General features: G+C 37.6%; 2 protein-coding genes across 2 annotated transcripts in view; one reads left to right on the forward strand and one right to left on the reverse strand.

The window, feature by feature from the left end:
* The first annotated feature begins 102 nt into the window (after positions 1-102).
* grem2a (gremlin 2, DAN family BMP antagonist a) lies at positions 103-9,017 on the forward strand. Its single transcript, XM_026285632.1, has 2 exons — positions 103-738; positions 7,810-9,017. The coding sequence occupies exon 2, from the start codon at positions 7,811-7,813 to the stop codon at positions 8,393-8,395; it is 585 nt and encodes a 194-aa protein (XP_026141417.1). The 5' UTR covers positions 103-738; position 7,810; the 3' UTR covers positions 8,396-9,017.
* Positions 9,018-10,135: 1,118 nt separating this feature from the next.
* fmn2a (formin 2a) overlaps positions 10,136-12,565 on the reverse strand; it is a 39,426-nt gene continuing 36,996 nt past the window's right edge. The window contains exons 16-18 of the mRNA XM_026285633.1: positions 11,903-12,052; positions 11,675-11,756; positions 10,136-11,564 (exon numbers count right to left, since the gene is read on the reverse strand). Coding sequence (XP_026141418.1) covers positions 11,538-11,564; positions 11,675-11,756; positions 11,903-12,052 — 259 coding nt within the window. The 3' untranslated portion in view covers positions 10,136-11,537. The remainder of the gene's footprint in view (positions 11,565-11,674; positions 11,757-11,902; positions 12,053-12,565) is intronic.

A 12,565-nucleotide genomic window follows, 5' to 3' on the forward strand; every position in this document is an offset into this window, starting at 1 on the left:
ATCTGGATCAAACCCATGGGTGTATTGAATATTTTCTATATTTACCAAGATGTTTCACTGAACACTGAGTATGTTAACTGCAGCAGTCAAGAGGGACGGGGTTAAACCAGGGATGCAAACTTGAGTGCTGCAGTTCAGGGAGCGAGAGAGGCAGAGAAACTGAGGAGAGAGAGAAAGAGAGACAATATGTTTTCAGGACTGGTTGATTAACAGTGGGCTTCTGGGGGAGGTATCAGAGAGTGCTAGACCAAAAGAGACGGAGGGAGAGAAAGAGAGGTGTAGATGAATCTCTCTGTAACTTGTGTGCAACTGATGATTTTCCTTCTGCTCTCTTCACACTCACACACTTCTCTTTGGAGAGCCACTGGGATGTGACAGCAAATCAGAGAGAAGATGATTCAAAGACTCACTGGGAAATACTCAGTGAAACAGAATGCGAGCTGGATGCCACATAAATGAGTGAAACTGGGGAACTATGAGCCATAGAGCGTGACTGCTTCAGTTTGGCCTCTGCAGAGCTGGACTCAAACAGGAAAGACTGGAGGAGACGCACACGGCACAATCTTCAAGAGAGCTTTGATAGAGATTTCGTACTTCTGATGGATATCCACGCTGCTTCTCTACATCTGGAGCTCTGAGGCTTGGCCGATCTCTGACCTGCTGTTTGACATTTGACCTCTGAGTGACCTCTAAAGGAATCACAGCAATAAAGCGTGACTCAGAACTCCAGATCTACAGGTACTCTCTAAAAGGAAGATTATTTGATGAATTCATTATTTCTATTAAGAATCTAGTATAAACACTCCTGGGTCCCATATATGCCAGTGAAGATCTTCTATTTTTAAGAGTGTTAAAAAACTTTGTGTGGTTCTTTAATTCTTCATGAAACCTTAAAAAAGAGGGGTCTAATTGGCACTTGAGAAGGTTCTGTTGCTGTAACAAGCCAAAGAACCCTGGTGCTTTTTAGAACAATTTCTATAGTGCTTTGTAAGTAGTTCTTTATGATCTAACTATGATGTAATTAAACCAATCCTGTTAAACGTAGGGAACTGCTATTGAGAGCAGGGATGGAGAGAGTGAATCTGACAGTGAATGTTTGATGATGGGGACATGTGCATGAGAGAATGTGTGAGGTTCTGTGACAGTACTGGCATCAGTCCTGCTTGTGTGTGTCAGTTTGTGGCTGAAATGCATGATTGGCATTATAAAGAAGTGCATGGAAACTGATCAGCCGCAACTCAGTTCAAAGTGGTGACTGCCCCTCAGAGCGCATTAAACTGAGCGGATTTGAGCCTGACAGCCTTTGAGTTTCCCAGTGACCTTCTAATTCCCCACCACTCCGTTATTAACCAGTGCTATTGAAATTAATGGTAATGTATGTGCCTATGATTTAGGGCTAGAGTATAGGTACAATTATGATTAGGGTAGGGTATGGTTAGGGTTAATGTTATGGAAGGTTTATGCTGTTATAATAAGACTAGGTTAGGATTCATTTGTTGTAACTGTAATTATCCTACATTAACAAGAGTAGATGTGAAATACTTGAGAATGGTAGACTTGATTGCGTGTTTGAGCTGAAGTCAGACTCAAAGCATTATGTGACGACAGCCATCAGAGAATTCAGTCACTGATATAGTTGAACTGTTCAACCACACTTCAAACCTCAGCTATGTATTATAACAAGAGTCTGACCCAACCGTCTCAAACCACAGATATTCCATCTACTCTCTCTGATACAGATACCCATAGACCACATGGTGACAAATCACACTCTGGAAACACTTCTTACTGTATCCTTAGCTGAAATCTAATCTAGATTCATCTGGAGTTTGCAAACCTCCCTGTACAATCTTACTTATCCTAAATGTGCTTTGGCTTTTTGTTGCTGGCGACTAGTCTGTAGTCTCCAGTACAATGGAAGGGTAACATTCATGTTCTTGTGCTCAGCACTCCATGTTCTCAGTAAAACATCCTGTTTGTTGTGATGTGGAATAACAAAGGAAAACAGACAACTGTTGGATTTTCCTTCATTCTTTTTGGATTGACTATATATAGATGTTTTAAAAAACAACTGGAAGTGGAAATTATATTTTTGACAGCCTGTCATGTGGTGGAGTTTAATTTGTGCTGCCATTTCTAGGTGTTTACTCAGGAATGCACCTGGAAACTGGTGGGCGGAACCTCTCATTATCGTAATCTTTCCAATATTTTATATATAGAGATACATGCCCACTGGTCACTAAAGTTGTTATCTTTACATTAAAAATACACTTAAAATACAGACATTTGTACAATATGTTCAAATTACACAATGTTTAAGGAACAAAAAAATCAGAGAATTAATAGGTTTAGACTTGGCTTCAGGGCAGATGTAGTCTTGACATGTTTAAAAAGCATTAAAATGTTTCTGAAATCAGAAATGACACCTTCTGCGATTGTGAGTTTTTGTGTGATAATGGCATCTGGATTTGAATGAAAAAAAAAAATCATGCTAGAGCCTTCCATGTTTCAGAACTGTAATGTTGAAGTAATTTGTGTTTAATTAAAATACTTTTTTATAAACCCAGCTTAACACAAAGAGACAACACGATGCAATCGAAACATAGGTCCATTTGACCAACCAATAGCAAAAGGGAACGTGCTTGAGGAAATTTGTTTGAATGCAGTCAGTAAATGTGTCTGTATGTTGCATTAAGTATTCTGTAAAGACATTGTCTTGTGGCAGAGGGAGGTACATAATTGCTGTGATGATAACTCCTGTCAAATTCATAATTTTGCGGCGCCAGTTAGTGTTTATGTGTGCGATGATGTTTGTGTGTTTTAATGTGTGCATGGGTGTGAGATAGAGAGAGATTCAGGGTTTGACATGTGGCTTCGTGTGACTGTTGTTTTGGGTTGGAGATGTTGTGGAAGTGTGAGGGAAGGTTTTGACAGTGGTTGGTCAAATGCTGGTATCACTGGCTGTGCATGCTGGCTTCTGCTCAATGAGAGATGCTGGTACTTGTGGTTTGGTTGTTTTACGCTACACTGATTCTCTTACATCAGTCATTCGGCTCAGACTGTTTTTAGCAGCTGTGTTCTGTGGGAACAAGCTCTGCAATAAATTGTCAATTTGAAATAGCTGTTTTGGGTGAGACAAACAAAAAACAATCAGGAAATTAGAAAAGGGATTCTTTTATCTTATCATGTTATTTATTTATTGTTTATTCTTTTGTTTATGACATATGCATTATTGGAATTTTATTCCATTAGTACCAGTGCCACGTTAAATACTGCCAGGATTGTGCAAAGTGTAAAAATATGGACTGGGACACGGGTGCGCTATCCTGTTCCTATAGGGCCAATGTCCTGCAGAGTTTAGTTCCAAACCAGATCCAGCACACTTGCCTAGACATTTTTAGTGAGTTTAGAGACCTTTATTTGCTGGTTCAAATTATAATTAGGAATAGAACTAAACCCTGCAGGACAGTAGCCATACAGGAACAGGTTTAGACACCCCTGGACTAAACCCTTTTGTCGCATCGTAGCTTGTTGGTAGGACTGTCTCCTCAGGGAGTGTCTCAGAAAATCCCAGGTTTAATATCCATCTGAGCATTTCTGCTTAGAGTTTGCACATTCTCCACAATCCAGTTCTCCCATGACCCCACATTAGATTTGGAGAATAGATGGAATAGACACACACACACACACACACACACACACACACCCATTTGTGTTCATTCATTCATAATACGCACTTAAAGGGGGGGTGAAATGCTCGTTTTCACTCAATATCCTGTTAATCTTGAGTACCTATAGAGTAGTACTGCATCCTTCATAACTCCAAAAAAACGCCTAGAGGCGTGACGTGTGGGCGGAGCTAAAGAATCACGAGCGCCAGTAGGCTTTTGAGTTGAGAGCATGTGGAAGCTGTGACACAGATCCAGAGGCTGAAATTTAACAAGAGCAGCATCAGCAAAGGCGGTATGCTATGTGGTATGTACTGAAACTGTATTTTGCTTAGCGGTTTTGGAAAATGACTAAGTTCCACTTTATGTCGTCTTTTTTTTTTTTTTTTTAAGATGTACATGTGGAAAGTGCAGTTTGATGACAACATCGCATGTTGTTTACTTGATGTGCTTAGGCACTGATAGCTAAGTTAACAACACAGAGATATTTGAAGCAGTTTTACTCACCGCATGCGGTTCCAACACACAATCGTGACCCTTTTCCGTTGGGACTGCATTATCCTTAAGAAATAAACAATGTGCAATCCGAAATGCAGGGAACAAACAAAAACACTTGCACAAATCTGTTGATGCTCTGTAAAAATAAACTCCATCCACTGGTCCCTTAATGCTGTTTCTCTTTTGGTAATCTGTGCAGGGTTGTCTTGCCCTGGCAACCAAAAACACACTTCTTTTCTGACTTTTCGCGACGCTCTCGTTCTGATCAGGCTGTGCTCAGCCTCTCAGTGCTCTGCTATACGGGAGTGCGCGCTCTTCCGGCAGAAGAGCGCGCACTTAGGACCCATATAAGGAAATTCTGCTCCATCTAACGTCACACAGAGCCATACTCGAAAAAAAACTTTCCGAAACTTGTGACAAACCGGAAGAGGTTTTTTTGGAACAAAAATACTCCTTCAAACGTACAACTTAATTATTGAAACTTTGTCCATGTTTAGCATGGGAATCCAACTCTTTAACAGTGTAAAAAACTCAGTATGCATGAAATAGCATTTCACCCCCCCTTTAATACATAATACAACTTAAATTGTTATAATGCTAAATGCTATGCTTATTTCATGTTGACTATTGAATTAACTGTTTGTAAAGTGTTGCCACATAATTCAAGGTAAAGAAAATTGACTGCATATTTATTTAATATAATCATAATCCTTTATTAATTATGCAGTGTATACTGGGAAACCCCATAACATTACTGTAGTAAAAAACAAACAAAGAGACAAAAAAAAAACAAAAAAAAACGCTGTGCTATCAAAAGGTTTTGCTATATAATACATTTCAATTACAATAGTGTGTATAAATACCAGTACAAAAACCTGCAGTAAAAGGTCCAGTAACCTCAGTTAAGTTTGTGCTGTAAATTCAAATTTTTTTTTTTACAGTGTGGATGATCTGTCCTTGACTTGCTCACATACACAGGCAGATGGGAAAGAGATAGAAGGGTTTGTGTTTTTTTTTTTTTTTTTTTTTTTTTTTTCAAATGTTCCAACTAGACACTGTCTTTATCTCCAAACCACAATTTTTCTCAGGGGAGATTTATAGCTGCTCTGTCTGTGTATGTGTCTGTGTGTGATTCACTCTCTCAATCTGAAATGTGTTTCAGTTATAGACAAGAGCTAGGTGGTGTGTTTGTGTATGTATGTCACAGTCCACTGAGTCACTGTCACATCCTGGCATTCCCTGTCTCTTCACACATAATATGAGCTACCAGTAAACTGAGCCTTCTATTCAGCCTGTGGTCATCTGAAGGAGAGAAACCCAAAACTGCTAAACTTTCCACATCCTGATCTAATAATGTTCACATGGTGCTCTCCCCACTGTTTACATGTCCCCTGCATATCTCACCACCGGCATAAGCAAAGCCCTCATTATTTAACCCTGTCTCAGCAGACACATAAAGGCCACTTCCTCGTAACCTCATGGCTTCTGTAGTGTTCCCTTTTGATGGGCGGCCCTGTTTATTTGCATGAGCATTCTGGGACTGGTGTAAAAGTAAACAGCATTAATGGCTGCCGGCGACACTGACGGAGGGAGATACGGATGATTAATCCATTCCCTTCTGCCACCGTGTGAGTCACAGTTAACTGTAGCCAATTCTCCCCAGTAACCCTGATTTATACAGCTTAAAGGGACAGTTAACCCAAAATATAACTGTTTTTTTTTTTTTTGTGTTTCGAAAAATGATTTCTGACTTAAACTGTTCTAGTCTATCTTTTACATTCAGTTACAAAGAATCGGGGCTGGAGCTTTCAAGATTCAAAAAGGAACAAAAGCACCATATATGTCTTAAAAGTACTGTATTTGATGTCTTCTTAAGTCATAGTTTTATGTGAACAGTTTGAAAGAACAGTTTGTTCGTGAATCATAGCTCTTAAACTCTAATGAATATACAAATATTTTCAGAGAAAAACGTCTTAAAAGCACAATCTGTTTCTCTCATAAAGCCATATTATGGCTTCAGAAGATTTTGAATGTGGTGCTTTGAATCATTTTTCAAGTTTGAATGCTTCATTCCTGAAAGTCATACAAAAAATTGAAATGATGTGAGGATTAGTAAATTATACATTTAAATTTTTGTATTAACGATTTCCATAGAAAAACAAATTCAACATGCTCAACATTTCTTTTTTTTATCATGTGAAAGAATGTAATAGTTATTTATGTAACTTTCTGGTGTTGTTTAGCTCCAAGCTTTCTGTGAGCTCTTCTGGTTGGTCGGTCCTGAAAAACATTTAAAAATCCTTTAAGAAAGCCTCTGGGACATAAAAAACAAACTAAAGACTGTCTTTTAAATAGATGAAATACAACTGTGCCTTATTCCCAATCTACCTAGCAGAGAAGATGAAAGAGGCTGTTGGCAATGAGAGGAGAGTGAACATGAATGAAACAGACAATGCCTGTGGTTGTAGAGTATCACAAATGTCAGACTCAGAGGTTATCAGAGGGTTATCTAAAGCAAAACTGACAGAGGGCGCCATGATAAACAAGATTGAGAGTTCAGACCAAAGACAGGGTTCAACTTTATCAGCATTACATAAGAACCGCTGCTTTTTAAGAATAGACAAAGTGCTGTAAAACTGCAGTTGTCCATCTATTCATCTGCCACAGAGTACCAAGTTATCACCATGGTTGTACAGATATGTCATGATAAGCTGTGGTTACTGTATGTACCATGTTAACACCTTATAATAATCATTTTCGGTACCTTGGAACTTGCAATATTTGATACCATCACATTTCGTGAGTGAATTTAATTACGTTATACAAGTTTTTACAAGTAATGAGCAAAAGACTGAGAACCGTGTTTTTACTCACAACAGTTAATTTTTTTTAAGAATGTGCTCCGTAAAAAGTGCCTTCATGCCTGATTCCATAATATTTAATCACAACCTTAGGAAACTTCATTAAAAGAAGAATGAATCTTAATAGTCACTTCTTTTTGGTGTGAGATGTCGTTAAATCTGGGCAGGGGAATTCCATTTCCCAGGAAGCTTAGCACCGGGTTCTTATGTAGTAATTAATTTTGGTCAGTTAAATGTTACTAAATGCATGTTTAGAACAAAATAGGCCTAAAAAATAGATGTGTGTTTCTGTGTTATATTTTGTTATGCTGGTTTTGGAAAAGTATTTGGATTTTTGTTGGGGTGGTGGGTTGTTTACTATGATGGCGTTTTGTAGGGGGGATTACTACACAGCTTTTATTTTATTTTCTTCTTTTTTTCTGTTTCTGGTTTTGTTGGTTAGTTTTTTTGTTAGTGTTTCATGTGGTGAGTGAATCAAAATAAGGGCTATGCAAATTGGCTAACAGTCTTCTTTCTTTCTTTCTTTCTTTTTGAATAGTAGTAAAATGACTGGTTGCTTTTTTTTTTTTCATGTGGTAAGCGAATCAAAATTATTAACCATTATTGCAAATTAACCATTCTTGTCTGATTTTCTTTTGTCTGAGTTAATGCTGATTAGGTGAATAAAACTCAAGAAACACAACAATTCATAGTATAATGACAGACTATTCCTTTGACACTGCATACATTTGAATCCCTAAGAGAAGCACTAAAGTTTCTCTCTATTTTGAATCTTTTCTCAGAATGTTCTGGAAGCTGGCATTACCTGCCATTTTGGCATGGACCCTTTTTGTATCGGCAGAGACCAAGAAGCCACGGCCCCAGGGTTCCATCCCCTCCCCTTACAAGCTAAAAGGCAACGATTTGTCATCACCATCCCACACACTAGCGTCACTGCCCCAGCACACATCAGCACGACGACAGAAGGGCAAACACGACATGCTGTCGTCTAGTCATGAGGCCCTAGTGGTCACCGAGAGGAAGTACCTGAAGAGCGACTGGTGCAAAACCCAGCCGTTACGTCAAACAGTGAGCCTGGAGGGGTGCCTGAGCCGAACCATCATCAACCGGTTCTGCTACGGCCAGTGTAACTCATTCTACATCCCCCGCCACCTGATGTCTCAAACCTCACATCGAAGTCGAAAAACAGCATCCATGCCAGACCACAACACTTCATTCCAGTCCTGTGCTTTCTGTCGGCCCAGCCGAATAACTACGGTCACCATACGGCTTCACTGTCCTGGGCTCCAGCCGCCGTACCGGCAACGGAAAGTGCAGCGAATCAAGCAGTGCAAATGTGTGTCTGTTAACGTCAATGCTGCATACTGAGAAGGCACACAAATGAAACAATGCCTAAAAATCCTAAGAACCTGCCAAAGACAACAGCTAATCAGAAGACTGGCCACCTTCATTATGTCTGGACTGTACCACAGTATGCTACCCGGGAATGCTTAATAGCTGCCGAGCAGCAATGGAACACAAAGCTGCATTTTTCTTTTTCTTTTTTGTGAAATATAAAAAGGCTGAGAGTACAATTACAAAATACATACAAGACTTAAACAGTAAATAACATTCATGTGTTTTAAATGAACAGTGTTTGACCTTTGACCTCTTGAAAGCTTTTCTTAAACAAAACATGGAGCGTCTGTATTCCAGTGACATCCTGCTTTACCTCAGCAATGCTGATCCTCTATAGAGTGCAACAGTCAGGGTTCCGGAAGTAAAAATCCCATGCTTTTTCTCCATTGGGAAATTGATTTAACTCATTTTAATTGATAACTTACAAACCTTTAGAGACAGACCTGATGTTGCAAATAGATGGTATATGCCTCTGCTGAAGCCATAAACCTGTATTATACTCATTTTTGTAAATAATTGTTAAATGTATGACTTCCTGAAGAAAAACTACATTACTCATTATTCTGCAAAAAAAAAAAAAAAAAAAAAAAAACAATCAGAAAAGAGCTGCCCACTGTGAATTGTGTAATAGCCAGTCTCCATACACTCTTAAGCTACTTAAAAATGTATATATAGATAGATGCATATTTTACAAAAAACAAAATATATAATTTCTATATATAATCAACATCTTTAAATCGATAGTTTTATATTTATACATAGTTTTAATTTTGATTACGTCATTGCGATTGTAATTCTTTTTCTCATTAAAATTAAGTGCTTGTAGATTTGTCTTTTTCAATTAATTTTTTCTTTTTTTTTTTTTCATTTTGTAATGTTGTGATTCACTTCTTAGCTACTGGTTTAACTATTTGACAAAAAATGTTTTAAAAATCCAATAAAAATGAATGGGAGAAATACTTTCGGAATCAAGGCTGCTGAAAGATTGGGAGGGCACTGTTGCACTCTGTTCCTCTTGATACTTGAGAACAGTCGAAGCGGTCTGACCACCATCTATCTTCACCATCTTGTCTTACCTACCCAGCCGTTGTAAATATCAGCGCTAATGAAGGACAGGAGAAGACATGAAAGGATGCTTGGTGACTATGGACCTTATCGACAGGAAATTAAGAGTTATATTTTGACTACGAACAGGCTGTCAGTTGGGGATAAACTATATTTTGACTTGACGCTGCCATTAGCTTTGCTGCATCTGATGGAAATAATGCCGCTGGTTTCAGTTCATCCATTCTGGGCTGACTTTGATCAAGCCTGTAGAGAGTTTGAGCCTTCCCATTGTTATGATGAGTCATGTGCACAACATAAACTGAGATTCATAATGGTTAAACTTAAATCTTTACCGTAAAGTCTTACAGGCACGTTTGCATTAATGACAATATTTAACAAAATAGCAAAACATGTGTAGATAAAGGAAATTATATGACAAAGCAATCATAGAAAATCTATGTCTATATGTAAAATATGTAATAAACATGTCTTCTAAAAATAAATCTATTATTTCACATTACAATACATATTTTCTATGCACGTTTGTGTGTACGTTTTCTCCAAAAGGAAATGGAAATTATTCAATTGGCTTCTGCTTCAGTTCTTCTTTTCCCTAATGCAACACACAGAGAATAGCACAGCAATGATCACGCATGGGCTATAAAGCTGTCAGCTTCTTTAATTGAAAATACATTTAGGTAAATTAAAGGTTATTGAACTACTGACAACAGCTGTACACATACAACAAAGAATGGTATAAGTCATAAATCATAATATTTGCATATATTTCTCAACAACTGTTCATTAAACACCTTACAGTTGGAACAGAGAAACTCACAACATATCACTCAATTCTATGTCAATTTCATAGGCTGAAGTATATAAACACCTGTAGATGAAACTATGGACGCAGAATATTATCAAATTTCCATTTAAAGAATAAGATGGCCGTGGCTCTTCATATAGGAATCACCAAAACACACATTTTATGACTTTACACAGGTCACATAGTCAGATATTATATCCGAGATTGCCATTTCTTTATGCATTGAGTTATTCCAATTTCTTAAATGTCATTGCCTGTTCAGCATAAACAAACATCATTTAGAAGCATATTGTTTAATTAGTCTACCTGTATGAAATCCACTATTTATCTGTCATAGTTCATTAAATATTATGGCTTTCACCTACAAATAAGAATGCTATTTTATGATAATTAAATGCACAGGTTATTTTAGATCATTCGGTACTTGACAGAAGATATGAAAATAAATATGCAGATTTTGTGTGTAATTATCAATGTATACTAAATATTCAGTTTGCTTTTGTAAAATAGTGGCTAGTTTCAATCTATGGCTTTGAATTACTCCTACAGCAATATGCTTTTTTTTTTATTATTTAACCTTTTCTTTACTGCTTTATATAGCTGTTTGTGTACACTATCTGCAAAATTACAAAGCACAAAGTCATGCCAAAGGGAGTTAATCTCTCTAACAGAAAACACTTGCCTGAAATGCCTCGTTTGATGTCCTGCCATTATTTCATGACTTAGCTTGTCATCATGATATACATTTGCATAATGCACACAGACTGGCTTGCCTTGGCCCACCCTCAAAGAACAATTAGCATGGCCTTCCAATGACAATGCCATAGCTGTAGCTGAAAACTGTAAAGATACATTTCTGACATGCTGTAAGCGGTTGACCACCAGACCAAGATCAGATTTAGCTTTTTGGAATGGCAGGCTTTAAATAGATAGAAAGTAAAAGAGAGAGGGTTTTAGGCAGAGAGTGAAAATAGTGGTGCTACAGCAATGCATGAGAAATTTGAAAAATGTTTTTTAAATCAAAATGTGTTCTAGTAGGCTGATTTGTTTTTATTGTTGTTGTTGAAAATGATCATAATATGGCCTTTGATTGTCTTCATATAAATTCTGGCCATGTCTATGTATTAAAATAATGCAAACATTCTCATGGATATTATTATACTGAAGTAACTGTTAAGTAGAAAACAAAGAAAGAACCGGGCAAACAAGGAGTTTTGTTGGATTCAGTACAGCAGAAATTCACATCTTCTGTCCCAGCTTGGCTTTCTGAGTGAGAAGAAAGTGAAACACATCATGGTTGCAATTGGAGTTTACACTGTTAAAGAGTCCATTACTCATTGCTTGTATTGTGAATCAAGGGATTTTTAAATACTTACTATTCCTGATGCATGTTTAGGTTTTATATTGTAGGTAGCCTTCTCTCGTGCTTGTTTAAAAGTCTCTTCTGCAGCTTTCAAACTAAAAAAATATGCAAATTTCATTCAATGAATTGCAATGACACTATTGTCTTTTAGAGCTGCTTTACAACTTTATAGAAATAAAGGTGTCTTGAAGTGAAGACAATCAGACAAACAAAATAGCAACAGAGGCATAATATTCCTCACCGCTCCTGCAATAGGCATTTATTCTCTCTCTTCCAGAGCTCCTTAAAATCTGACGAAAACTCGTGCCACACTGTGAAGAATGTGTTTGGTGAAACCTCCTTCTCTCCCGCCTTAGGCTTGACTGAGAAAAACACGCTCAGCTCCAGAAAACTGGAAAGCATTCAAAGAAAAGCATGACACTATGAACAAAATATTACAAAATAAGATTAGAACGTTTACACTGAGGAATTGTGAAATTGATCGGCTTTCTTCAAGCATGTGAAATGTGAAATTTTAGCTTATAAAAATAATGCTCTTACATTAAGAACGACAAGTGTAATTTATTTTCGCCCACAGCAATCTTAAGACTAGTACTTGGAAGAAATGGCAACATTCAGACAATGAACACAAAGACCTTTAGAATTAACTGACGTGTCATATTTGCTCTTTTTTCCAGTCTAAGAGCCAAGGTTTTGAAAAACAGCCACTTTTAAAGAAGACAAACTGTCAATCAATCTCAGCGAACTTGCACTATTAGTAATCCACAAGTGAGGGAAAATCACACAGAAATAAGAGAGATAGAGAGGTGGATGCTAATGCACAAACAGACACACACCCTCAGAGGAGACATAACCAATATGACACAATAATAAGTGAACAAGAGACTTGGCACGGTTAACACTG

Source organism: Carassius auratus, chromosome 17, assembly GCF_003368295.1.
Source record: "Carassius auratus strain Wakin chromosome 17, ASM336829v1, whole genome shotgun sequence".
NCBI classification, from domain to species: Eukaryota; Metazoa; Chordata; class Actinopteri; order Cypriniformes; family Cyprinidae; genus Carassius; species Carassius auratus.